At 36.7% G+C, this 27,623-nt stretch overlaps 1 protein-coding gene across 2 annotated transcripts in view; it reads left to right on the top strand.

Annotated features, from left to right (window-relative positions):
* The window catches only part of RSF1 (remodeling and spacing factor 1), a 158,649-nt gene that overhangs the window by 64,647 nt on the left and 66,379 nt on the right, over positions 1-27,623 (top strand). For both annotated transcript variants that reach the window (XM_080814913.1, XM_080814912.1), the window contains exons 3-4: positions 24,013-24,105; positions 24,506-24,711. In XM_080814913.1, the coding sequence (XP_080671039.1) occupies positions 24,013-24,105; positions 24,506-24,711 (299 nt within the window). The remainder of the gene's footprint in view (positions 1-24,012; positions 24,106-24,505; positions 24,712-27,623) is intronic.

Below are 27,623 nucleotides of genomic sequence, written 5' to 3'. Positions count from 1 at the left end.
AAAAGAATCCGCTGCTAAACTGACTGACCCACGCAAGCACCCCATGATTTGACATTTAAAAATTTAGTTTCAGTGTATAAATAAGTCCTGCTTTGTGATTATGGAACAAATATACAGATGCTTTTAATCTTAGTTTGCTTTGAGAATTATGTGTTAAATGCAAATAAAACATTAATTAGATTGTGGTTATTTGCAATATAAGAAATTTCTTTAGCACAGCGGTTTCAAATTGTTTTTCATGAAGCCCTCAGGTTTCCCCAGAAATGCTTCTGGACTCACATATTATTAGTCTGCTGGGACTACCATAACAAAAATACCACAGCCTATGTGGCTTAAACAACAGAAATGTATTTTTCTCACAGTTCTCCAGGCTAGAATTCCAAGATCAAGATGTTGGCAAATTTGGTGAGTGCTCTCTTTCTACTTCATGCTAGTCCTTGTCATCACTGTGCCCTCACCTGGCCTTTCCTCTGCATATTCACTGCAGGGAACGGGCTTGGGGTCTCTGGTCCCAAAGACACCAGTCTTATAAGTCCCACTCTTAAAACCTCATTTAATCTTAATTATCTCCTTAAAGGCCTTATCTCCAAATACAGACACATTGGGGGTTAAGGCTTCAACATACGAATTTTTTTTTTTTTTAAGATTTTATTTATTTATTTGACAGACAGAGAGCACAAGTAGGCAGAGAGGCAGGCAAAGAGAAAGAGAGGAGGAAGCAGGCTCCCTGCTGAGCAGAGAGCCTGATATGGGGCTTGATCCCAGGACCCTGGGATCATGACCTGAGCCAAAGGCAGAGGCTTTAACCCACTGAGCCACCCAGGCGCCCCCAACATATGAATTTTGAAGGGACACAGTTCATTTTATAACATCTTATGAAATACCTTCTTGGAAGTCATCATGCTGATCAGCAAAAATGGAAGGAGAGTTGATAACAACTGCTCTTATAAATTACATAGCTCCTTCAACATAAGAATTTATTAGAATTGTGTTCACATGTAACTTTCCAGGAGCACATTTGTTTTATGAAATGAGAATCATCCTTACAATCTATCTTTCCTGGGGTTGTTCCAGATCTTTCTTAATTTGTTAGTAACATTGTTTTGTAGAAACTTAAGTGATGTGAGGATGTTAGGTATTACCATTTGCATAAGGATTTGCTGGGGTCATTAAAGCTTTGATTATATTATAGTTGTTTTTGTAAATTATTGTGTACTCTAATTGTAATAACTTCTTGATTGAGGCTTAAAAGTGTTGGATTGAGAATCAAAGGTTCTAGGGGCACCTAGGTGGTGCTGTTGATTGGGTGTCTGACTTTGGTTTCAGCTCAGGTTGTGATCTCGGGTCCTGGGACCAAGCCTTGCATTGGGTACCGTGCTCAGTTTGGAGTCTGCTTGGGCTTCTCTTCTCCCTCTGCACCTCCCCACCCCATGCACATTCTATCTCTTTAAAATAAATGGATAAAATCTTAAAAAAAAAAGAACTCTGGCTTTACTGTGAAGTTTTTGATCCTGTATAAATTAATTTAGTATTTCTGTGACTAATTTCTAGTTAGAACATAAAATAATATTGGGGTTGTGAGTTCGATCACCACGTGAGGTGTCGAGATTACTTAAATTAAAAAAAAACAAGTAAACAAACATGAAAGAATACTGAGAAAGAAGAAAGACCCCAGTCCCAATTCTGGGGATTATCAGGTAGTAATGATAGTTGTGAAAGCATTTTAAAAAGCAAAATTTATGGAACTGCACATTGTCCATTTCACCCAGTAATTTGCTTGCATTTCTCAAGTAAATAAACGATTTATTTTATTTTAAATGTATGTTTAAACTCCTTAGCAGGAAAAACAACCCAATTTACTCAAGTTATTACCTAGGTTTTGATATTTGGTTGGCTCCAAAATAAAAACGTTAGAAGGAAAAACTGTTCTGTAGTTTCCCCCTTACTATCCCAATTCAAGGGATAACTTAGATTTTAATGTAATGTGAAATCCACACCATCATGTTTGTCGTCTTGATACCAACGTCCACTTCCATAGTGTTCTTTGAAACCCAAACTTAGAGAATATCCATTTGAAAACTTTTGACTAACATTTTGTTTGAAAATAGTAATACTGAACCAAAAATAAAAGTTCATTTTATTATAATCGAGCTTCTCCATAACTGCCCACATATGATGTGTTCACTTTTTTACTTCCTACAATCATCCCTGGCAGGTTTCTGCCTCCGTTGTGCCACCAAAAACACCTTGTCAAAAGAAGCCTTGCCATGTTGTCAGATTCCGTGGACATTCTTTAGTTCTTTTTTACTAAATCTATTTTTATCATTCTTTCATAGAGTTGAGTGTTTTTAAATCTCTCTCAGCTTTGCTTGGTTTCTTTCTGTCTCCAGTTGTGCTTCCTTACTTTCTTTTGCTGCCTCTTTTCTCTGACCCCTGAAACACTGCATGAGTAGCAGATGGAGCAGAATAATCTAATAGAAAAGCTGGAAGATGCCTTAAAATAATTCATTTAAACACAGAATATGATCATAAATGTAGTTAGCTAAGAACCCACAGCTGCTAATAATAGCCCATTTTCATCTGTCTTTTCAGTAAAGATCTTTTGATGGCGTACTCTGTAAGGGAACTCAGTAGAGCACAAAGCAGATGTATAAAGACATGATGTTCTTGAGTTTGAGTTCAGTAAAGGCAGAGAAGCAAAGTAGGTACGCAGATAAATATAATGGCAGGCAGAATGTAAATGTTTTAAATACAGTGTGCTATCCAGAATAACGTAGTTTGGGACTATGCAAATGTATTTAAATTTTTCTCATCTTTTCAGTGTTTGTGATAAAGATTATGAGTGATAAAAAATAGAAAAGCACTGATCTCTTTCCCTCCTTCTAACCAGTAATGCTTAGGAAAATAATGTGAAAGATACAAATAGCCAAAAGTGATAAGATAGGAAATGTTCAGCATGAAAGCATACTTAGAGAAATAGTCCACTCAGTAATTTTGATGGAAGGCAATTGCAACAGCAGATATGGGTTGTGTAGTTGGCAAAAGTTTGACCCTTGTGCCTTCACTCCTTGGTGTTTTATTCATGAGTCTGCTACCTGGCAAAAGGGGCTTTATGGAAGTAATTAAATTTATTAATCAGTTGACCTTAAGTTAGGATGATTATCCTGGTTTATCCAAATGGGCCCAGTGTAAATTACATGAGCCTTTAAGAGGAGAAGAGGCAGGCAGAAGGCAGAAATACTCAAAGCATGAGAAGGACTCAGCTCATTTACCCTTCTTGAAGAAGGTAGAGGGTTGCATGGAAAGCATGAAAAGGAAATGAAATCTGCCAGTAATCTGAATGATTTTGGAAATGGGTTTTTGTTCAGAACTACCAAGAAGGAGCTTGATAATAGTTTTATGAAACCATGACTGGAGAACCCAGTCAAGTCAGGTTGTACAGGTCTTCTGACCCACAGAAACTGGAAGATAATAAATGGGGGCTTGTTTTTTTTAAGATGCTGAATTTGTGGTGTTTTATTATACAGCAGTAGGAAACCGATACAGATTGCTTATATTAATGGGGGATTTATAATCTGATGAGAAAACTCAACAAGGATTAGAAGTTTGCAACAATTGCTTGCAGAAGTATTTTGCCTCTTTCATTTTTATAAAAAAAGTGCTCTTTTCTATAAAACCCATAAATAGAATCATGAAATTCTCATATTAGTACACTTAATTATTTACTTTAAAACTAACTTGATGCAAAACACTAAACAAATTTACTAAATTTGGTACTAAGAAAGGTTAGCTGGCAAGAGAATTTTGGTGTTAGAAAATCTGGGCTCCATTCTTTGTTAGTACTGTTGATCTCAGGAAACTTTATCTCACTTGTCTGAACTAAGGTTGATTCATCTGTAAAACTGAGAAAATACGATCTTACAGAACTGAGAAACTACCATTTATCTTGCAGAATTTTGAGAATTTAATGAAATTATATATGACATGCACTCCTCATAGTGTCTGACATAATGGCTTCAAGAATAATGGTATTATTGCAGACAATAAAATATCTGAGGTACTGTAGAAGCTTACATTTGTCACCTAATGTTTAAGGTCAATAAAATATACTATTATGGTAATTTAGTTAATCGAAGCTACCATACCACAAAAACTGTAGAGGTATTTCCTGGAATGGTAGATTATTAATTAAATTCTGAAGGTTAAAAATAGATCACTTTCTGTGAAATAGGAAGACAAATCAAGATGTTCTCAGCATGGAAACATCTTTTCCCTAATGATTGTAGGGAATCAAAGCTGTGTTCTGTTGGCTACTTTACATTGTTATTCTCCTAATTACTGTCTTTTCTAAATAAGGAGAGGAGGAAACACCTTTGTGGGTATGTGAATTCTCACCCAACCCCTACAGAGTAGATCCATGTATTGATATCCCCATTTTGCAGATGCAGAAATTGTATGTGCCTCTATAAAAACCTCTTTCCCTCCCAGAATTCACGAGAACTATATCCTACATGCCTTATACACTGTTATGTACATCAAAAGTCCTCAAGTTATGTTCTGCTGCCTCTTTTTGCAATATTTATCTTTATATCTATCTATCAGAGAGAGAGTGAGCAGGGAGAGGGACAGAGAGGGAGAGAATCTCAAAGCAGACTCCATGGCGAGCATGGAACCCGACACAGGGCTCGATCTTACGAGACTGTGATCTGAGCTGAAACCAAGCTTTGGATGCTCAACCAACTGAGCCACCTAGGCACCCCTGCCTATTTGTGTAAGACTCATGAGCCAATAATGCTTTTCCATAAGAATAATTATAATCAGTTTATTGGAAGAAGAGTACTTATTGAAAGTTAAGAGTATTTAACTTTCCAGTTAAGTACACTGTTAACCACCTCCCCCCAAATAATTCCATTCTTCTTATTAATACACCTGTATTACAAAAAAGTTGAACTCAATTATTATTATATATTATGCATAGTATACGAGATATGATATAATATCATATTTAATATAATAGATTGCTATTATATTTTGAATTTTATCAGTAAAAATTATAGAAGTGTTTTCTCGGGTACCTGGGTGGCTCAGTTGATTAAGTGACTGCCTTCAGCTCAGGTCATGATCCCAGAGTCCTGGGATTGAGTCCCACATCAGGCTTCGAGCTCCATGGGGAGTCTGCTTCTCCCTCTGACCTCTCATGCTCTCTCACTCTCTCTCTCAAGTAAATAAAATCTTTTTTTAAAAAAAGTGTTTTCTCTATTAATATGTAAGTACCTTTGTAAATATACTTGATTTAGGCTCTTGGCCCACAAAGCCTAAATATTTTATCTGGCTGCTTTCAGAAAAAGTTTGCTCACCCTTGATATACATCATACCTACCATAGTGCTTGGTACATAGGGGTTTAATAATTATTTGTTGAATGACTAAATGAATTGAGGTTAAATAACTTTGCAAAGGACACAAAACCAAGTTACCCAACCTACCTGGTTGTTCTCATTTTGTGTCCTGAAAAACAATGCAGTTCTATTTATGGCAATGAGAAAGAAATCCTTAAGTTATTCTAAAAGGAGCACTATGAGTGTTTTCCTATCTGAATCACCAGAAGTGGACATTTCATATGATACCAAATACAGTATGACGTTGGGTATAATTGGTAAATATTTGACAGTAGCTTTATTTATATTTATTTATATAAAGTTATTATTATAGTACAGCTTTTCTTTTTTTTTTTAAGAATTTATTTATTTGAGAGAAGGAGAGAGAGCTTGAGCACAGAGGGAGAGGGAGAAACAGACTCCCTGCTGAGCAGAGAGCCTGATGTGGGCTCCATCCCAGGACCTTGAGATCATGACCTGAGCCGAAGGCAGACGCTTAACTGACTGAGCCACTCAGGCACCCCTAGTATAGCTTTTCTAACAGTAGAATTTGAAGATCTAAGTACAGGCTTTACTGTGACCAAAACTGTATTAGGGATTTTTTTTTTTCCTTAGGCATTCTTCTGTCTGCATTGTTAAGATTACTGTTGATAATCCAGAGAAGGAGTTGGCAAACTACAGCTCACTGCCTGTTTTTGTAAATAAAGTTGTATTGGAATACGGCCACCTCTGTTTGTTTACATATGATCTATGACTGCTGTCATGTTACAGTGGCAGATTGAGTCGTTTGTTTAATAGAGACTGTATGGTCCGCAAAGGCTAAAATATTTACCATATGCCCTTTGTTTAAAAAAAAATTAATATCTAATCTGGAAGGTGGCACATCAACCATCTATTTCTCTATTATTTCTCTTAGATCTGTCCTTTATGAAATTAAAATACAGCCACATGGTGGTTAGCAGTTGGGTAGATAAAAAGGATATGAATGAGCAAGAAACACATCTGTACCTGCTGTAGAACTACTTTGTCTGTTTTTTATGATCTCTTATATTAGTTGATTGCTGGTTCATAAGTAGATAAGAACTCTGTCCACATTTCTGACTGTCATTTACCTAGCTCCAAGCACACTGAGTGACTGAACAAATATATATGTATGAGGTCTCATCACTAAGTTTTCTTGACAGTTTATTATTAGAAAAAGTTTTATAAACGAACTCCCCATAGCTGTAGCTCTCGCTTAGGCTTTATACCAAATTACAAACATCTCCATTTATATCCAGCCAACTGCCTGTCGAACTGGTGTCTCAGAAACAAATCAAACTCAACATAGCAAAAGTCAGATTCATTCTCTTCCCTCCTCACACCTCTTGTACATATTGAACCCATGACGTGGTCTTGTTACCACCAACATTCTGAGTCCCGAGCCATGATTTGGGCGTCATCCCAAAGCCCTCCTTGTCCACATCCAAACAGTAGCCAGGTTCTGTTGGTTTTTCTTCCTTTTTATTTCTCAGTTTTGTCTTTTGTTCATCCTTATTGTCATGGCCTAATTCAGCAGGTCTTTATCATTTCTTGCCTGAAACTTCATCTTCTAATTAGCCTCCTGGCTTTTAGTCTTGTACTTTCTACTACCTTCTCCTCACTGCTACAAGAATGACTTTTTAAACACAAAGATTTAAAAGTGACTGTTATATGACTTTCAGAATTATTTAGTAGTGGCTGTTCACTCAGAAATCTGAACTCTCTCAATAGTCTTCAGTGCTCTTAGTGGTTTAGCCACTTCTCTTTGGCCATGTCTGATGTCATTCTCTCCTGTGCACCCTGTTACTTGGCTCATATTCTACACCATTCACAGAACCTTCTGTCTTTTTCATTTGGCAGAGTTTTTGTTACATTGTATCTTCTGCCTGGAATGCCTTCCTACTAACTTGTTTTCCAGGCAGACTTAATTTATCCTTTCCATCTCAGCTCAAGAACTACTTTCTCCTTAAGGTCTTCTCCTGTGGTGCCTGGATGGCTCAGTCATTAAGCCTCTGCCTTTGGCTCAGGTCATGATCCCAGGGTCCTGGGATTGAGCCCCACATTGGGCTCCCTGCTCAGTGGGAAGCCTGCTTCTCCCTCTCCCACTCCCCCTCCTTGTGTTCCCTCTCTCACTGTGTTTCTCTCTATCAAATAAATAAATAAAATCTTTAAAAAAAAAAATCTTCTCCCAGGAAGATGTTCTTTCATAGATTTATATGTAACTCCATTATATAGGAACTGTCTTTTTTTTTTTTAAAGATTTTATTTATTTATTTTGGAGAGAAAACACAAGCAGGGGAGAAACCGAGGGAGAGAGACAAGCAGACTTCGTGCTGAGTGCAGAGCCTAACACGGGACTCGATCCTACTACCCTGAGATCATGACCTGAGCCAAAATTAAGTGTTAGACTCTAAACTGACTGAGCCACCCAGACCCCCATCATATGGTTTTTATATTGGATGTTCACTATGTACCAGGCACTGTATTTGATACTTACCTTATATAGCTCACCTTTGGAGTAGGTATTTCTTCTATGCACAAGGATTCTGATTTTGAGACATGAAATAACATGCTTGGCCTCACATTGCCAGAAATGGCAGAGCCAGCATCCAAACCCAAGACTTTGTGAAGGTAGTCCTACAAAATACCACTAATATTGTCACTCCTATTTGTCTTTTTTTGTAGGTTGTAAGCATCTTGAGTGCTCTTTTTCATCTTTTTATGCATCAATTTTAGATGAACTAAATAATCACTTAGACAATTTCAGTTTTCTTTCAATTCTGCTGATAAGCTTGATTCTATATTTGCTTATTTGTTGTACTCTTTAGCTGTATTAGGTAGTTTTCTGATGGAATTTTTACCTTCCCTGTTATGAGTCTCTTGATCTTTTATCTTTCTCTTAGTGGCATCATTGTGCATAATCTATAATGGAGACCTATTTCTTTTCCTTTTGAAGTCAGTAGAATATAATATAAAATTCTGTTTAAGTCCAGAGCAGGTTCGTGGCATCTGCTAGGCCCTGTTCCTTGATTTGTAGCTGATGTTACCAATCTAAGCTTTTTCTACTAAGCCTCGTTTTAGCAGACTATACTGTTGCTACAGATCAGTCAGCATTGGCATCTCTTTGTTATCTTTTATTAGTGTCTCCCTAAAACAGTTGGACTGAGACCTGTAGAAGGAGCAGAAATTTGTTAGGAAATTACCAGTAGCTTAGCTCAGTGTAATATGAAAAACCTAGAAAGAATGGTAATGAAGGGAAGCCCAGGGATCATGTGAAAGGAAGCTCTTGTGATAATCCGACTGAGCAATGAAGAGACCTGAGTTAAGGTTTTGGCAATAAGGATGGAAGGAAGAGGGTGGACGTGAGCACTATTTGGAAAGCAGGATCAATAAGTCTTGATAACTGAGAGAGAGGGAAAGAGAGAGGTATCTAGCAACACAGTGCAACCAAGAGCATTCATGGTATTGCCACATCCTACACTTGCTGGCATATATTCTCCAGTATTGTCTAGAGTGTAAAGGAACTCAAATCTCACTGGTGCCTTTTTATTTTTAAGGTGGAATCACCCTCCTAAAAATAAAGAAACTCAGTGAGTGGAAATTGAAACTAGGACTTCAGCCAGGATCTCTTAACTCCTTACTTAGTTGGATAGGCCTTGACCTTATTGAGCTTCACATTCCTTTTTGACTTGGTGAGTCACAAAGAAATTTCTCTGCAAGTGAACTCTCATGCTTCCATGAAGCTCCTCTATTTCCAGTGGTGGTTAATGACTTTAGATACCACATGACCAATTTTATACACCTTGGCCATAGATAATGAATATCAACATGTTAATAAACATATCTTCCCTCAACATATTCAATACCTGTTGCTTTGGCTTTCCTGCTGCTCTGCCGCCTGCCCTGAAAACAGCCATATAACGGCCTTGAAAAGTAATGGGAAAGCCAAGTTTTAATAAATTATCCTTTAAATCAAATCACCATTGATTTCCTTTAGCCTCAGAATAATTTCTAAGACACAATGGCAATTTATTACTGCTGTTTTTCTTTGATTTCTGTGATTTCCTCAGTGCATGCCACACTAATGATTTAGAGATGGATTTTCAAAGAAAAAAGAAATGCTATTATGTTGAATGTAATCATTGATCTTGAAAGGCTCTTGATTTTATGAAATGTTAAATATAAAAATAAATGTTTTTTAGAATAAGCAGAGTTTTTTTCCGGGGCTTAATACTTGAGAGATAATGACGTTGAGTAGAAAAGAACCTAATATGTCTCATTTGGGGTGTTTCCCCCTCACCAGAACCATACCTCATTCATTTATGCCTCAGAAGAAAACAGAAGACAAGGGCTGTCTCTGTCCCTTGGTCCCTAGTAACAGGTTTAGAAATCTTTTGAAAGTGAATGAACTCGGCAGTTCATGGCCTTAATCTAAATGGTAATTTCAAAAAGACCCATTGTTTGTAACCCCTTTAGGGATGATTGTTTTCTGTTGTTAGCAAGTCATTTAGCGTTTGTTAGTTTGGTCATATTTTGATAAGCATTAGGTATTTCTCTACTGCTACATTTATTTTTCAAAGCTAAATTAAGGTTATTTTTCATTTTTATTTGCCTTGTTAATATGTTAATTGGTGTTTTCTTTTTTATTGAGGTACGTTTCTTAGAACATAAAATTTGCAGTATTGAAGTATATTAATTGGTTTTAGTATATTCACTGTATTGTGCACTATAACCACTATCTAGTTCCAGAACATTTCCATTACCCTCAAAATAACCTCCATACGTATTAACAACAGTCCCAGTCACACAACCCCCTCTCCCAATCCTCTGGCAGCCAATAATGTACTTCTGTCTCAATGGATTTGCCTATATTGGACATTTCTTGTGATTGGGAATCATAAAAATTATGTGGCCTTTTGTGTCTGAGTCTTTCATTTAGCATAATGATTTAAGGTTTATCCATATTGGAACATGCATCAGTATTTAATTTCTTTTTATTGCCAAATAGTATACCATTATATGGATAATACCACATTGTATTGTGTTAATCCATATCATCAGTTAATGATCATGTGGAATTATTCTCTAACAGTAATGTGCCAGTTTTTGTATGACCGTGTATTTTCATTTCTCCTGTCTGTATACCTAAGATTGTAATTGATGGGTCACATGGCAATTTTATGTTAAGTTTTTGGAGGAACTGCCAGACTTTTTTTTATAGCCATTGTACCATTTTACCTTCCCACCAGCAATTTATGGGTGTTTCAGTTTCTCCAAAACTTAGTTTTTAGTAATAAAGGTAAGGGCTAATATTTGAGTGCTTACTATATACTAGGTCTTATGCTATTTTACGTACATTATGTAGTTGAAAACAGCCCCCATATCATGGCAAATTAAACTACTCCCAAGGTTGCATAGATAGTAGATACTGAAGCAAGGATTAAACACAAGTTTGTCTCATGTCACAGCATGAATACTTAACAGAAAGTATTTTATATATTGGAAAATATTTCCACATACTTTTAACTTTGTAAAATGTTCCCTAAAGAGTACTGTTTACTCTGTGGTAAGGTGTGAGCAGCCATAATTTATGCTTATAACTGGATTGCATGTGGTGATGTAGCAAGAGCTGGATATGTAATGGGGAAAACTATGAACTCTACTAATTACTACGTATAAAAATTACTTCTTTTGAACCCTCTGTTTTCTCATGAAAGTATATTTGAAAATTCTCAGCATATTGCCTTTGTCAAATAGTTGGAAACTAGCAAATGTTATTTAAAAAAATAATGAACAGAAAAACAACATAGTGATTTTAGGGAACTTTTTTCTTTGCTGTGGCTGATGTTTCTTTGGAAACTAACAGCAGCTTGGGCCAAGTTATCTATACCTGTGGATATAGAAGTACTGGGTTTTATTTTCTTTGGTTTTCTCCTGAACAACTATGTAACTTCAGGTGATCCAATGAATGTTTTGTGATAATAATATACCTGAAGGCCTTCCCATAGAGCAGCTAGCTGAATTACCTTAATTATGGCTGGGAAACCTCTTGTGACAAGTGTGCCCTTGAGTAGACTTCAGGAACCCACTTCTCTTCTTCAGATGTTTTTTTTTCCCCCCAAGTGTGCACACCTGTCAGTTACATACTTAGAAGTACTGTTCCTTCACAGCACAGTTATTTACTTAGTAAACATTCCTATAGCTCGAATATTAATGTGTTTTCAAAGAAGTTATATAAAAATCATAAGGTTATTTCTTATTGCTTTAGCTCAGCAGATAAACCTAGGAAGTTAAAATAAAATCTTACAAAGTTTCCTAAGTATAAAATGTTCCTACCATTGAAAATTGTTGTGTTACTTTATATACTTATTGCTATTCTTGTTTAAGCTGAAAATGAGAGGATGGAGTATATAAAATTTATGTCATATTTTAAAAACTTCTTCTCGGGCCGCTTGGGTGGTACAGTTGGTTGAGCATCAGACTCTTGGTTTTGGCTCAGGTTGTGATCTCAGGGTCATGAGATCCAGTCCCTTGTCGGCCTCCTGCTCAGGGAGTCTGCTTGGGTTCTCTCTCTCTCTCTCTCTAAAATAAATAAGAAATCTTTTTAAAAAAATATTTTATTTATTTATTTGACAGAGAGAGAGAGAGAGAGAAGGAGGGAACACAAGCAGGGGGAGTGGGAGAGGGAGGAGCAGGCTTCCTGCAGAACAGGGAGCCTGACCCAGGGCTTGATCCCAGGACTGCAGAATTATGACCCTAGCTGAAGACAGATGCCTAATGACTGAGCCAGCCAGGCGGCCCAATAAATCTTTAAAAAAAACCCAAAAAACTTTTTGACTGTTGTCTGTGGTACAAAATATGTATTTTTGAAATTTAACAACTTGCAAAATTCAAGATACCTACCTTGTATCATATGCAAAAATTAAATCCTGTCAACAATCTAAATGAAGGAGGTGAAACAGACCTCTTAGAATAAAACACAGGGATAGATCTTCATAACCTTAGATTTGGCATAGATACTTAGATAAGACCCCAAAATCATGTCAACAAGAGAAAGATGAATTGGACTTGATCAAAATTAAAAACTTGTGCATCAAAGGACATGATGAAGTGCAAAGACAACCTACAGAATGGAAGAAAATATTTGCAAATTATATAAGTGATTAGAATTTAATATCCAGAGTATATAAGAAACTCCTAAAACCCAACAAAACGATAACCCAATTTAAAAATGAGCAAAAAATTTGAGTAGACATTTGTCCAAAGATGTACCAAGATTAATAAATTAGCGCACAACAAAGTACTCAACATCTTTAGTCATTGGAGAAATGCAAATCAAAACCACAGTGAGATATCATTTTACACCTAATGAGGATGGCTATTTAAAAAAAAAGGAAAGAAAAGAAGTATTGGTGAGGTTGTGAAGTTATTGAAACCCTCCTCCTGTGCTCCTAATGGGAATGCAAAATGGTGTAGCTGCTGTGGAAAGCAGTTTGACAGTTCCTCAAAAAGCTAAACATAGAATTGCCATATGACCCAGCAGTTCCATTCCTAGCTGTATCCTTAAGAGAATTGAAAACAGAGACTCAGATACTTGTATGCCAATGTTTATTGTGGAATAACTCCTAATAGCCAAAGGATTGAAACTACCCAGTTGTCATTCGACAGATGAATAGATAAGCAAAATGTGGTATATTCATACAATGGACTATCTTTCATTCCTCAAAAGGAATAGAGTTCTTATACTTGCTACAACATGGATAAACCTTGAAAATACGGTAATGTGAAAGAAGCTAGGCACAAAAGGACAAGTATTGGTTGGTTCCACTTATATGAACTATCCAGAACAGGCAGATTCATAGAAACAGAAGGTGTATAGGTTACCAGGTGCTACAGGGTGGGAGGAAAGTGAGGAGGTACTGCTTTGGGTTAAAGAGTTTCTGTTTGGGTGATAAAGAAGTTTTGGAAATAAAACGTGATAATGGTTATACAACATTGTGAATGTAATTAATGCCACTGAATTGTGCACTAAATGGTTAAAATGGCAAATTTTATTTTTAAATTTTATGTATATGTATATGTATATGTATATGTATATGTATATGTATATAATCTCCCCACAATAAAATTATGAGGAGTACAACCATCAGGGAATTTTCTGTAGACCTAGCAGTAATCTTAGCTTCAACATTTTCACTGTCATGTTGGATACAGAGCATACATAAAACGGGAAGCCATTCAGTGTAATATTGGGTTTATTAACCTTAAAAATAAAACTGTAAGTTATTTTACCAGCAAAATGGGTTATTAGGGAATAGCAGAGACTTGCAATTAAGTTCAAGCAAGCTGGGCAAGTCCAGAGAACAAAGGAGAGGTGTTGGGAGGGACTGTAATCTAAGAGTCCTAAACTGAGAGTTTATAGTATAGTGGCTTTTCATTGGCTGAGTTGTGACTGTCTCTCATTGGCTGGGCTGTTTACTGGCAAGAAGAAAACCTTTCTTCTGGCTGGGGTAGTCATGTAGTACTTGTTCATCTGCAGTTGATTAGTGGTAGGACATGAGGGCTTCCCCTTCTGGCCTCCTGAGTGCATTTTAAATGAGGTTAATTACCCAGAAAATAAATGTAGGAAATTAAAACAAGACACCAATAATTTTATTTAAATCTTAGACATGTTGTTTGTGTGTGTGTGTGTGTGTGTGTGTGTGTGTTTAAAATGAAAATATCATGAACAATGTTTATGTACAGTTTGAAGAACTCTGATCTACTTCCTACCAGCTCTTAATTCCTTCTGTTTCTACTAGTGTTCCACTTGGTTCTGGAAGAGTTTTTAGGTTTGCATTTACATAAGGAAGCTATAGCTTGGTGAGTAGTTGATAATTTACTAGCAGCAAAACCTCTACTTTACAGGTGAAGATCCTGAAATTCAAAGTGGTAATTGATTGAAACAAGATCACATTGCTGATAGGGAGAACAAGGATTTGAATCTCAACCTGTATGATCCTAAAAGCCTTATCTCCCTTTTTACCTAGATTTACCTAGATTACTGATATAAAGCAGATTTCTTGGAAAGAGGCACTTAATAATCACACTCTTTTCATTTTAATTGCATTTTAGGTATACGGTTAATCTTACTTATGAACATAAAATAGCTTTGATAGAGATTTTATTTTTCTTGCTTGACTTATTTTACATATTTTCAGGGTACCTTTCCCTTGACCAAGACTTCAGAATAGGCCACTTCTGAGAGTAGCCTTTCAAATTTTTGCCATGTGTAAATGTGCCCTATTTATAAGTTAACTGAGATTTCAGCTGCATGTCCCTCCAATCCTGAGCTCCTTCAGCAGCTGTTAGAGTATCTTACTTATCCTTGTGGCAAGTACAATGTCTGGGACATAGTACATCCTGATAAAATGTGGAATGAGCTAATTAATTAACATATGCTTATACTCTGTCAGTTGGAGTTTTGGTATTTCTTTTGAGGTTTTTAAAACCCTATTGCTTGGGCACCTGGGTGGCTTGGTTGGTTGAACAACTGCCTTCGGCTCAGGTCATGATCCCAGAGTCCCGGGATCGAGTCCCACATTGGGCTCCCTGCTCCATGGGGAGTCTGCTTCTTCTGACCTTCTCCCCTCTCATGCTCTCTCTCACTGTCTCTCTCTCAAATAAATAAATAAAATCTTTTAAAAAACACACACACAACAAACCCTACTGCTTGAGATATCTCACCATTGAAACATTTCCTGAATATTTTTTAAGAAATTAAACATCTATTCTATACAAGTCTTAATGCATTCTTATAGGCAGTGTTCCCAAATATCCCCTAATAATAGTAAATCCTCTCAATAGTTAGAGCAGAGAACATTGCCACAGTAAATATTTACTGAGTGACCACTATCAGCAAGGCCTTGTATTTGGTAGGTATCGTAGAAAACAGAAAGAAGAATCAGACTTTATATTTGCTTTCAAAACTCTTGTAGTTTTACAGGGTGCCTACCTCCAAATGAAATTATGAGAAAGTTATATTGTAAATAGTAAAACCGCATGTTAAACATGAAACTTACTGCTTTTGTAAGGTGCACAAGCACTAGGAACCTGAATCTGCCTCTCTTAGTAGTTTAGTGTGAGCTTCAACCCCTTTCCGTTGAATTGTTGGAAAACAGGCTTTAGTAGGTCTTCGTCTAGGCATCAGACTCTACTATCCTGTCTTGCACAGTGCAACAGAACTGTTTTTTAATAGTGCTTCCAAATGCTTCTTGAGCCCTCATATTTATGAGCTATGGCCTATTTTGACAGCCTTGCTCACTTCCTTCCCTCACAGCCTTTGTCTGTGTCCACTCCCAAATCCAAGCACTAGCGGTCTAGGGCTCTCAGGCTCAGCAGAAAGAACTCCTCTCTTCACCCTCACGTTGACAGGACATACCAGCATCACCCACATCCCCCTCGCTTTGCATATTGTTTTTTTCTTCCTGAAATTCTCTTCACCTCCTTGTCTTGTAAAACCTATTCATCCTTCAGGTCCTAACATAAAAGTCACCACTTAAATAAGTCACCACTTACTCTTGAGTTGTTGCAGTTGATACCATTTTGTCCATTGGCTGAACTAGGGTTTCTCTCCTCTCTATTTTTGTGGTAGTTGATAAATGTATTAGTTACTCAGTTTGTAGATAACTCACTGACCATCCTTTCCCCCTGTAATTATATGTTTCCATCTCTCTTTCTGAGTCATGCACTTCTTAAAGCAGAGACTGTTAACCTTTCCCCTCCCAATATTTAGTATGTTCGGTTTAGCCCTCCAAGAGTAATATGACATACGAAACTGTTGGACATAATTAAATATTAGGTCATGGAGACTTGGTGAGGTGTAATTTGAATATAAAGAATGGACCTAGATAGTTTATAATTCTCATTCTAGCCTTTGTTCACAATTCTGTTGGTGACAGCTGACCTGATTAACTATATATTGATTTCACCATGAATGACTATAGATACTAATTACTATTACTCTCATTCCTTGGGTAAAGCATATTACTTCCTGAGGATAAGAGCACATACATCTAAAGCTTGTGAGAATTGACTGCATTAATATTTTATTTATTTTTATTTTTTAAAGATTTTATTTATTTGTCAGAGAGAGAGAGAGAGAGAGAGAGCACAAGCTGGGGGAGTGGCAGGCTGAGGGAGAAGCAGGCTCCCCACTGAGCAAAAAGCCTAATGCAGGACTGGATCCCAGGACTCTGGAATCATAACCTGAGCCAAAGGGAGACACATAACCAACTGAGCCACCCAAGTGCCCCAACTGCATTAATGTTTGAAAGCAATAACAACAGTAGATGGCACATAGTAAATATGCAATATATGTTAACTGTTAGTACTATTCTAGTAAGAATTTTTAATGTTCTCAAAGATGTGTTATGTTGGATGGTGGTTAACCAAAAAGAATTTTTTAAAAAATTAAGGTAAAAGCGTTATTTTTTTGTTTCTTTCATTCATTCATTAGATACTTGTTTTATATCTGCTGGGTCCCATACTTTGTTACAAGCTAGGGGTATGAAGATAAGTTGACTTCTCAGCACTCAGCTATAAAATTCTTCTTGACTCAGATTTGAAAAGGTTTGTATGAAGACTGTATGGTCCAGTGGAAAGAACTCTGAAACAGGAGTCCTAAGCTTCCAGTCCTAGCTCAGTCACTGACTTTGAGGGAGGTACTTTTTAGATGTCATATGGATCACCTCAGACTCCTTAGGTACAAAACAGACCTCTTATCAGCTCCCTTCTCCGAGGGATTATCTTATCTTAATATCTTTGTTTAAAGTCCTTCTTTGTTCAAGCTAAGGAATGTAGATGTCACCTTTGTTTTTCCTTTCCAGTCACTGTCCACTATGTTCTGTCAAAAGTCCTGGATTCTACCCCCAAAATACAGTTCCTTCTTTCTGTTCCCACTACTGCCACCATAGTTCATGGCATCATTATCTCTCTCTCTTTTTAAACTATACCTCTTGGTTATGATTAATTTTGTTTGTTTTGAAAGATTTTATTTATTTATTTGACAGAAAGAGAGACCGTGAGAGAGGGAACACAAGCAGGGGGCATGGGAGAGGGAGAAGCAGGCTTTGCCGCTGATCAGAGAGCCCACTGCAGGGCTGGATCCCAGGACCCGGGGTTCACGACCTGAGCTGAAGGTAGATGCCCAACGACTGAGCCACCCAGGTGCCCCAGCATCATTATCTCTTACCTTAAAATTGGTTTCCAAGTTTCCATTTTTTCCCCTTTACAGTCCATTTACAGCAGCTATTCATGGATCATGGATCATGGATTTTGTTATTCCCCCATTTAAAATCCTCCAGTGGCTTCCCATTTTATTTGAAATAAAATCTTAATTCCTTACCTTGACCTCCATAATTTTGCCCTTGCTTATGTCTTTAACCTTATCTTCTGCCACTTTCCCCTTTGTTCTGCTTAATTTATACTGATCTTTTTTTCTGTGTTTCTAATATGCCAGACTTGAAGGCCTTTGTGCTAGCTTGTTTCTTCTGCCTGGAGCATTCCTGCTAAACATCTTCTTGTGGCTGATTTCTCTGTCTCAATTTTTTATGTGAAATGTCAACTTTTTTAATGAGGCCTTCTCTAAGCACCCAACCAGAGTCATACACAAACTTTCTGTAGCACATTACTGTTTTGTTTTAAACATAGCATTTGCCTCTACTTGATATTTTCTTATTTTTACCTGCTGTACTATCTTTTAGAACATAAGCTCTGTGATGGCAGGTTGACTGCTTCATCATGGTATCCTAGCTCCTTGACTAGTTTCTGCCATAGAGTAGGTACTCAGTAAATATTGGTGGAATCTCCAGATATGTTTTTGTTTCTCAATTATAAAATAGAGATTTTCATCTGAATGGTATCCGAAGACAGCCCCCCGCCTTGATAAATAAAGGCAGTGAAGACAGACTTTATTCACTAATTATTGTGGTAGGAGAAGGAGCTGAGCTCAATTCCAGTTTTTCCAGAGGTGACTGGTATTTTAAAGGGAGTTAGAGGGTTTCAGGAAGTGGAAATGAGGGAGGAAAAGGGGGATAGAGAAAGGAACAGTTAAAAAAGTAAGTTTGAGGATTGGTCTGAAAGTTTGTCAACTTGTTTAGGCCTTCTGTGTCTGCTAACTTTGAAAGATAAACTTTCTGCCTTCCCACAGAGTCTAGGGGGTCCTATCCTTCCTGATGATTACAAATCAAAGGAATGGCTTTCCAGTCCTTGGGAAAGACACTCTTATAGGAGATACATATACATCTCAAAGGGACAGAGAGAAGATTTACAATTGTAAGGTTTTGTTTGTTTATTTTTAAAATAAATGGAAAAGGGAATTCAGGGACTTAGATCAGGTGTTGGTTGGAACACACCGTAAATTATTTTGGAAACCTTGAATTTTCTAGACAGGAACTCAGGGAGCAGAGTGGTTCTAGGGACAAGTCGTGAGGCTGCAAGAAGCCATTAGAGTAATTTAGTATTTCTCTCTCTCTCTCTCTTTTTTTTTTAAAGATTTCATTTATTCATTTGAGAGGAAGAGCGTACATGTGAACATGGTTTGGGGGGGCAGATTTAGTCTCTTAATTCAGGGGTTTGGGTGTTCATGCTGAGGGTTTTTACAGTTCTTTGCTCCACCCCATCCCTCCCCTTTTTAATGCCCCCCCCAACCCGGCCCCCTTTTAATGGTTTATGTTCTGTGTTGTCAAAAAGAGAAGGATTATATGTCTCCAAGTTAATGATCTCGCTGAGATAAATTCTATGTATTTGCTGTGTAGGCATGTGAAACCACCTTTCCTATAAATATTGAGATGATGTAGACTTTTAAATCTGCCCCCCCCCATTTCCATCCTCATCCTTGTTTTTCTGTGTGTAAATTAGGAGGAAAAGACAGGCCCCGGGGTTACTGGAATGGCAGCAGGCACATGGCCAAGAGGCCTGAATGGCATTCAGCCTTGCAGGCACAGAACTTTGATTTCATGTGTGTATCAGAAAGACTGTTCCTTAGGCACCATGCAGGGAGATACAACAGGATATGACCTTCATTAACCAGATTAGAGAGAATCAAACATAAAACCAGTATTATGGAACAATAACTTAGGGTGATAAATATGAACGTTATACAAAAATGTTCATGTTTTAAATACTGGAACATTCTCTAAAGAGAAGTTGCATGCAAAACCAAATTATATTTGCAAGACTGATTAGAATCAAGTTGGGGCATGGGGAGTTAATATGAATTAATAATCTAATAAGGATCCTCTTCCTTCAGGTGATGCAGGCTGGTTGCCGGGTCCTCAGACCCAGAGGGGTTCTCTCAGGATCAGCCAAGAGGGTCCTTGGCTCCCCCCCCCTTTTTTTTCCATCACGTCATGTGCCCTCCTTAATGCCCATCACACAGTTACCCCAACCCCCCACCCACCTCTCTTCTAGCAGCCTGGCTTTGTGCAGAATAGAAATCAAATGTAAGCCAAAAGGAAGTGAGAGCAGAGTTTATTAAAGATGTAGAGAGAGTGCAGATATAGACAGAGCATCTGGGAGACTCAGAAAGGAAAGGAGAGTGAGTCTTGGTTGGGGTCTGGGTTTTTATTGAGGATTGTTGTCTAGTTCACATGTCTTCTCAGGCATCCGGAAACTAAGTTGAGTGTTAGATGTTCCTCAGAAGTCACTTATGCACCAGTCCCAGCCAGGGGTCTTGGAAAGCACTCATGTTGACCCTGCCTGGTTACTCCTTAGATATTATCTATTGTGCTGGAAGACTTCCAAAGAAGTCATTACCTCCTTGACCTTTACAAGGAGGACATACATTATCTGTTCCATAAGGTGTGTATGATGAGGGTGTAGATCTTAAAAGTAATAGAAGCAGGAAAAAAAGCAGTTTTTCAAGAGGTCCCTTTAGTTTCCCTGTCTCACAAGGATCCAAGAATAGCTGTTATAGACAGTCTCATAGACACAGTTTCTGGCACTCTAGGCAAACATAGGCCCATGGCCCAAATCTGGCCTGCTGTCTACTTATGTATGGCTTGAAAACTAAGTGTTTTTTACATATTTAAATGGTTTGGAGAATGGTTGACATATGAAAATTATATGAAATTCAGATTTCCTTATCCATAAATAAAGTGGTATTGGAACACAGCCGAGTTTACTCATTTATATATTTTCTATGGTTGCTTTTTGCACTACAACAGCAGAGTTGAATAGTTGAAAGTAGACCATATGGTCTACAAAACCTAAATTATTTCCTATTTGGCCCTTAACAGAACAAGTTTGTTGACCCCTCGTGTAGATTTATATAGTCCTGCATAATTATTTGTCATTTACAGTATTCTTTTTTTTCTTAATTTTATAATCTTTACTTTGTGATAGCAATAGATCATAGCTGTTTGGGCAAATATGATACTAGGTTTCGAGGTTTATTTTTCTATAAATGGCACAATAATATGTCTGTATTCCCTTAATAAAGAAACAAAATGAGTAGCATATTCACCTCTGAATATCAGCACAAAAGTTTTGTACCCAAAGCGATAAGTAAGGAAGGTCAGTAGATTGAGGGTAAGCAGTAATATACCTTAAGATAGAGGCAGAGAGGCCTCTGTCTTAATTATCTGTTTATTTACCCCTCTTTCGCTTTCACTTTTTTCCCTTTTCACATGATAAAAGATAATTAAGAGTTGTTCATTTGTATTTGGTATCTGACTACATGAGCCATTGGCTGTGCCTTGGTTCTTGGGTTGTCAAGCAGGCATTGGAGCTGTTTTGATTCTCAGCCTCTCTCAGATGCTGACTGTGAGCTTTCCCACCCTCAGATTGAGCCTTTAAGATTGTCAGCCAGCATCCTCTTCTTTCAGGGGTATGGTATGTAGCGGGACACTCAGTAGGTGCTTCATCCAAGTCATATGGTGCGTTGTCCATTCTTGATTATCCCTCTGATTTTGTTTTAAATTGAGATATTAGTCATATATCTTTTATTTATTTATTTTTTAAGGATTTTCTTTACTTTTTTTTATTTATTTATTTTTTAAGGATTTTCTTTACTTGACAGAGAGAGATCACAAGTAGGCAGAGAGGCAGGCAGAGAGAGAGGGAAGCAGGCTACCTGCTGAGCAGAGAGCGCAATGTGGAGCTCGATCCCAGGACCCTGGGATCATGACCTGAGTAGAAGGCAGAGGCTTTAACCCACTGAGCCACCCAGGTGCCCCAGACATTTACCCTTTTAAAATAAACAATTCAGCGTTTTTTAGTATACTCATTAGGTTGTGCAGTCATAACCACTATCTTAAATCTAGAACATTTTATCACTCTGAAAAGGAATCTGCTCATTAGCAATCACTCCCTGTTCCTCCCTCTACCTTCCCCCTGGTAACTATTAGTAAACTTAAAGTCTGTGTTTGACTGTTGTGTAAGTTTCATATACATAGAGCCATACAATATGTAACCTTTTGTATCTGGTTTCATTCACTGAGCATAATGTATTTTATGTTTATCCAAACTGTACAGTGTATCAGTACTTCATTTCTTTTTATAGCTGTATAAAATTCCACTGTATGGATTTCCGGATATTCCATATATTATTTATCCATTTATCAGTTGATGGATATGTGGGTTGTTTCCACCTTTTAACTGTTCTAAAAAATGCTACTGTGAACGTTATATAGGTTTTTGCGTGGGCATGTATTTTCACTGTTCCTGTGTAAATACGTAGAAATGGAATTGCTAAGTCATGTGATAGCTCAGTGTTAACATTCTGAGGAACTGCTTAGCTTTTTAATGAAGCATCTGCACCTCTTTATATTCCCATCAACAACCTGTGCATTTTGGTCTCTCCACATCCTCACACCATTTACTATTTTCTTAAAGATTTATTTTTTGTTTGCAAGAGAGAGAGAGTGCCAGCATGTGATCTTGGGGTGGGGTAGAGGGAGAGGGAGAGAGAGAAACTCCAGCAGACTCGCCACTCAGCTGAGCACGGAGCCGGATGTGGGGCTGGATCTCAGGACCCTGAGATCACTGAGCTGCGAGTCTTTTCTTTTTTGATTACAACTGTCCTTATGGATATGAAGTACTATTCCATTGTGGTTTTGATATGCGTTTCCTTAATGACTAATGATAATCATATTTTCCTATCCTTGTTGGCCATTTATATATATTCTTTGTCAAAAGATCCTTCAGATTCTGACCTTTTAGCTTTTGATATAATTACTTTAGGGTCCTCCCTATGTAATATTTGCCAAATTTCCTTTTCCTTTGTATATCAGTTTTTTTTCTCTCTACAGTATGTAGTGCTGTCAGCCAGAAACATGTGGTATTCCAGAGAATGGAGAGCTTATTCTCCTTTGTGCCTTTGGAGATCTCCCATTATGTCATTCTTGGCCTTATTGCTTGCCTTATTTTCACTTTCTATCCTAACAATAATCTCGTATGATTTTATTATATAGTTGGTAAAAAACGATTACACTGGTGCTGAACAGGAAAAGGGCAACATTCCTAGGAGGGCCAGCTTGGTCTTATTCTTAGGTTAATATGATTATATAAGTAATTCCACTTGGCCTGCTTATGTTTTTCCTGCCTGCCTATCTAGCTAATTGCCCAGGCCTCCAAATAATCTTGTCCCTTGGTTGGTTCTCTCTTGACCTTCATTATACTCCTTGCCTCTTGGATAAGAGCAAAGAGCATGGAGTCACTAGACACTTTGTATCATTTTTCATGCCTGTTTGTAACATTTAAGATCAGTATTGTTACTGTTCCCCTTTTATTGCTGAAGAAGCTGGCTCACAGAGGTCATACAACCCATGGCATTTCTCCTGATTAATCCTTATTATTGAGTGGTGTGGTTATCCATATCTTCTTTCCTCAGATTGTTATAGTAGCTCTGATTTTCCTGAAATGCTTGTATAGGGAGAGAAACCTAGAAATGTAAGTTATTGCCACATTTTAGAAGGTCTCAGATGACAAGCAAAGGGATCTTTACGCAAAAAAATGAGGACATTGAGGTGGAGAATGGCTTTTTAAAAAATGTGCCTACAGGGGGCCTGGGTAGCTCAGCATCCTACTCTTGATTTTAGCTCAGGTCGTGATCTTGGGATCATGGGATTGAGCCTCACATTGGGCTCTGCACTCAGAGCATTCTCCATTCTCTCTCTCCATTCTCTCTCTCTCTCTCTCAAATAAATCAAATAAATAAATAAAATAAAATCTCTCTTTTAATAATGTGTCTATAATTTGACATGATTTTTGAACGCCTACCTCTATTCTAGGCATGGAGATAAATAAACTATTGTCCTCAAGGAACTTCTAGGCCACTTGGAAGGGGAATTAGATAATTTTTGCATTTGGGAAAATGTGCCATAAAACATGTATAAAATTCTTGAGGGCAAAGGAGAGAGCTCTAGAGATCACTACCTACCTTAAATTCAGTCATTAGTCACAAGTAAGCATTTCTGGTGTATTTAAGGATGCGTTTGGCTTGGAATGTATTTGTTATAAACTTGTTCCATTATAAATATGTATAAATAAGTATAGTTAATATAATTATACAATAAAATAGCAATGTAAATATAAATTGCTTTTGTGTATTAAGATATTAACTTTGTTTGACAGATATGCCAAGAGTTTAATAGCACTTGGGCATGGGAGATGGAGAAGAAGGGCTATCTTGAAATGAGTGTTGAATGCAAACTAGCACTCCTAAAGGTAATGAATTTATTATCTTTTACAATTATTTTAATTAATTCACCAATAGTTGTTTCAAGAATAATGTTATCTAAAAGCTTTAATAGAAAGAATCATTGAAAATTTTATATGTAATGTAATTTTGGAGACTAGTACACAAGTGCTTTTGAAATATAACATGATTTTTGTGTCATTGATAATACTAAACCTGTAAATTTAAGTAATACTAAAGTGTTAACTTGAAATAATATCTCTTTAAATTGCTTATTCTAAACAGGTTGTACCAAAGTGGGGAGAGGATAGTGAAAGATGGATAAACTATACATGTTTTTTCTGCTCCCATCTCTGAATTAGTTCTGTGGTTAAACATACCACATTTAGGTAATGGGGTATTTTAAACCATGTTTTGACTATTTTCCAGTACCTCTGCGAGTGTCAGTTTGATGACAATCTCAAATTCAAGAATATTATCAATGAGGAGGATGCTGATACCATGCGTCTCCAACCAATTGGCCGAGACAAAGATGGCCTCATGTACTGGTACCAGTTGGACCAAGATCATAATGTCAGAATGTACATAGAAGAACAAGATGATCAAGATGGCTCTTCATGGAAATGCATTGTCAGGTATCTTTTATTGGAATCTTTTCACATTTATTTGTGTGTTTCTTTAATCTCTTCTGTATAAGAATATAATCTCTGAGGCTAAGGCAGTCCTTTTTTTGTGGAGTTGGGGACTTGCCAGGACCTAGCCTAGTGCCCAGCACAATACCCATAGTGGACCCTTAATTATTTCTCAAACAAATATATTTAACATGGTGGTCCATTATCAGCACATGTACCTTATACTTTAGGAAGCTGGAATCTGACGAAAGGTAATGCAAAGAAAAACCCATCGTTAGACAGGAATACAAGAGAAGCAGTATTTGGTTCTTATCTAGCTATAATTTTCTATTAGATATTATTTATTTATTTCTAATTGTTTTAATTTGGCCAGTTCATTTTTGCACTTTAGTATATTTTTAATCTTTACTGTACATATGTTTCTTTACTAGGGTTCTGAAGAAATCTGAGGAATATTTTGCACTTTTTTGGGCATAGTCCTTTTTTAAAAAAATCTTGGTTTCTTATTTGTATTTTTTATTATATTTTATTTTTTAGTAATCTGAACCTCTTTGGGGCTCAAATCCATAATCCTGACATCAGAAGTTGCATATTCTACCAACTGAGCCACCCCCTCTTATTTGTATTGATAGATATATTTGAGGGAAAACATTCCATGTAAAACTTAAAATAAAATTTTTATTTTTTAGTCAGTGACACTGGGATCATTATTCAGAATCGTTATACCTCTGGGGCACCTGGTTGGCTCAGTTGGTTAAGCCTCCGTCTCTTGATTTCAGCTCAGGTCATGTTCTTGGGGTTGTGGAATCTAGCCCTGCATTTGGCTCCTCGCTCAGCAGGGAGTATGCTGGAGATTCTCTCTCTCTCTCTGTCCCTCCCCGCTGCTCTTGTATGCTCTGTCTCTCTTTCAAATAAAAAAATCTTAAAAAGAAGAATCTTTGTGTCTCTAATATTCTGTTTTTTACAGTGTAAGAATTTAGAATTTATTCCATTAATATCCACAGTTTATCTTAATTTTGAAATGATCAGGATCTATAAATAAATCTGTAACTAAAGTGGGGAAAACTAGTGAATGTATAACTGGCTTATGAAAAACTTCTTGACTTCAACTCAAGTCTCTGATTTTGCTCATTTTGAGTTTTAGCAGATTTTTGTTAGTGGTTATTAATGTTTTAAAGAGATAATCTGTGGAAATTTAGAGTATTTATTTGGGTCAGGGAAGCTCAACTTTCATGCCTTAAGAATAAATGTGAATTGAGTGAGTTTATAGGGGAATGTTTTATAAGCACCCATCAATCATACTATATTATGGTTCTCCATATAGTTAATCTACTAAATGGAAATTATCAAAGTAGTCCTGAAATAAAATTCACTTACCATCTCTCCTTATGAATACATACACTGAATGAAATTCTTTTCATGTCTTACCACTTCTACTATTTCCTCTATCAGCCTTGCATAGTTATTTAAGAGATATTCTCTCCTATTTTGTAGACGAAGAAAATGTGACAGAGAAAAATAATTATGATTATTATTGATGAGTTGTAATGCTTTAAACAATTTCTAATGCATAGTGTTTCAATTAGATCATACCCTAATGGATGATGTTAGAGAGGTATTTAGGAGATGTGTTTAGAGTTAACTGTGTTTAAATCTGGGTTCCGTTGCTTACCATCTGAAGGCAGATTGCTTAATTTCTTTGATATTCTCTTTCCTGCACTTTAAAATGAGGATGATAGTAAAGTTATTTTGAGGACTATATAAATTTATATTACATACCAACTTGTGTAATTAAGTACGATGCTGAGCAATTGTGGTCATACTAATGAATATAGTACAGCTCTAGAATCTGTAGATGAACTTTAAGCACTTGTGGAAGTCCCTTTTATTGTAAATAGTAGCTCTTAGTTTTATTTAATATGTGTATTTTCTGGGAAGTACCATAGTTTTCCACAAATCCTCAATTTGGTCTGTTTGTGCTTCATATACTTGACATGTTCTGTGATGTGGCATTTCAGTTCCTTTAAATTGATATAATAGTACTACTTTTGACAAATGTGGTGAACTGTCTTGTTCATAGAAGTCTCCTAATTTTGTGAATATTAAATGTAAAAAGCATTGTATTTTTCCTGCCTGTCGCCAACTAAATACATTATGTGCCCCAAATAATATGTACGACATTATTCTACTTGGCCCTGATGCCATCCTTCCTGGAGTCTGGTATTTAGATTAGGATGCCAAACTCTAAGAAGATCATTAATATAGTAGAGTAAGTCCTGTATGTGAAGAACCACAAAGAAGATGATTCAATGAACTGAAAATATTTGATCCAGAAGAAATTTAGGGACATAGAATTATCTTTGAACATTTAAAGGATTGATTTGTTTAAGTATTTCTCTCAAGCACTGAGCCAGGATCAGTGAATACAAATTGTGGGAAAATAGAACTGAGCTTATAGAAGTGAGAACATTTGCTTTTTTATATTGCAGAGAAATTCTTGTCTTAAAACTGATAGATATTAAAAACATTTTCTAAAATTGTAGGATTAGGGTGTTTACAGAGGCAAAAATCTTTTTAGCAAGAAATTGCCTTAGAAAGTGAGATAATTAGTGAAGAGCAAGTAAAGCAAGTAGAATTTTGACTTTTTTATTTAATAGAGTATACCTCGATATTTTTCTCTCATTGATGAATGTTGTTTTTTTACTAGTGAAATGAAAAATCTGCTTCCCTTTCTTAAAACTATTTCTTTAAAGTAAGGCTAATTTTCTGGATATTTCTGGTGTTGGAAACATGTTTCTGCCTAACTCTGAAAAGAAGATTATATGACAAAAGTTATCTTGACTTTAGAATTCTGGTTTTTTTTAAAAGCTGTACTACAGCCTTTCTAAATGATTGATAAAATTTAAAATGTAACT

This window comes from Martes martes (genome assembly GCF_963455335.1).
Source record: "Martes martes genome assembly, chromosome: 10".
NCBI classification, from domain to species: Eukaryota; Metazoa; Chordata; class Mammalia; order Carnivora; family Mustelidae; genus Martes; species Martes martes.
The sequence above is the reverse complement of the archived record's forward strand: the minus strand, read 5'-3'. Positions and strand labels throughout refer to the sequence as shown.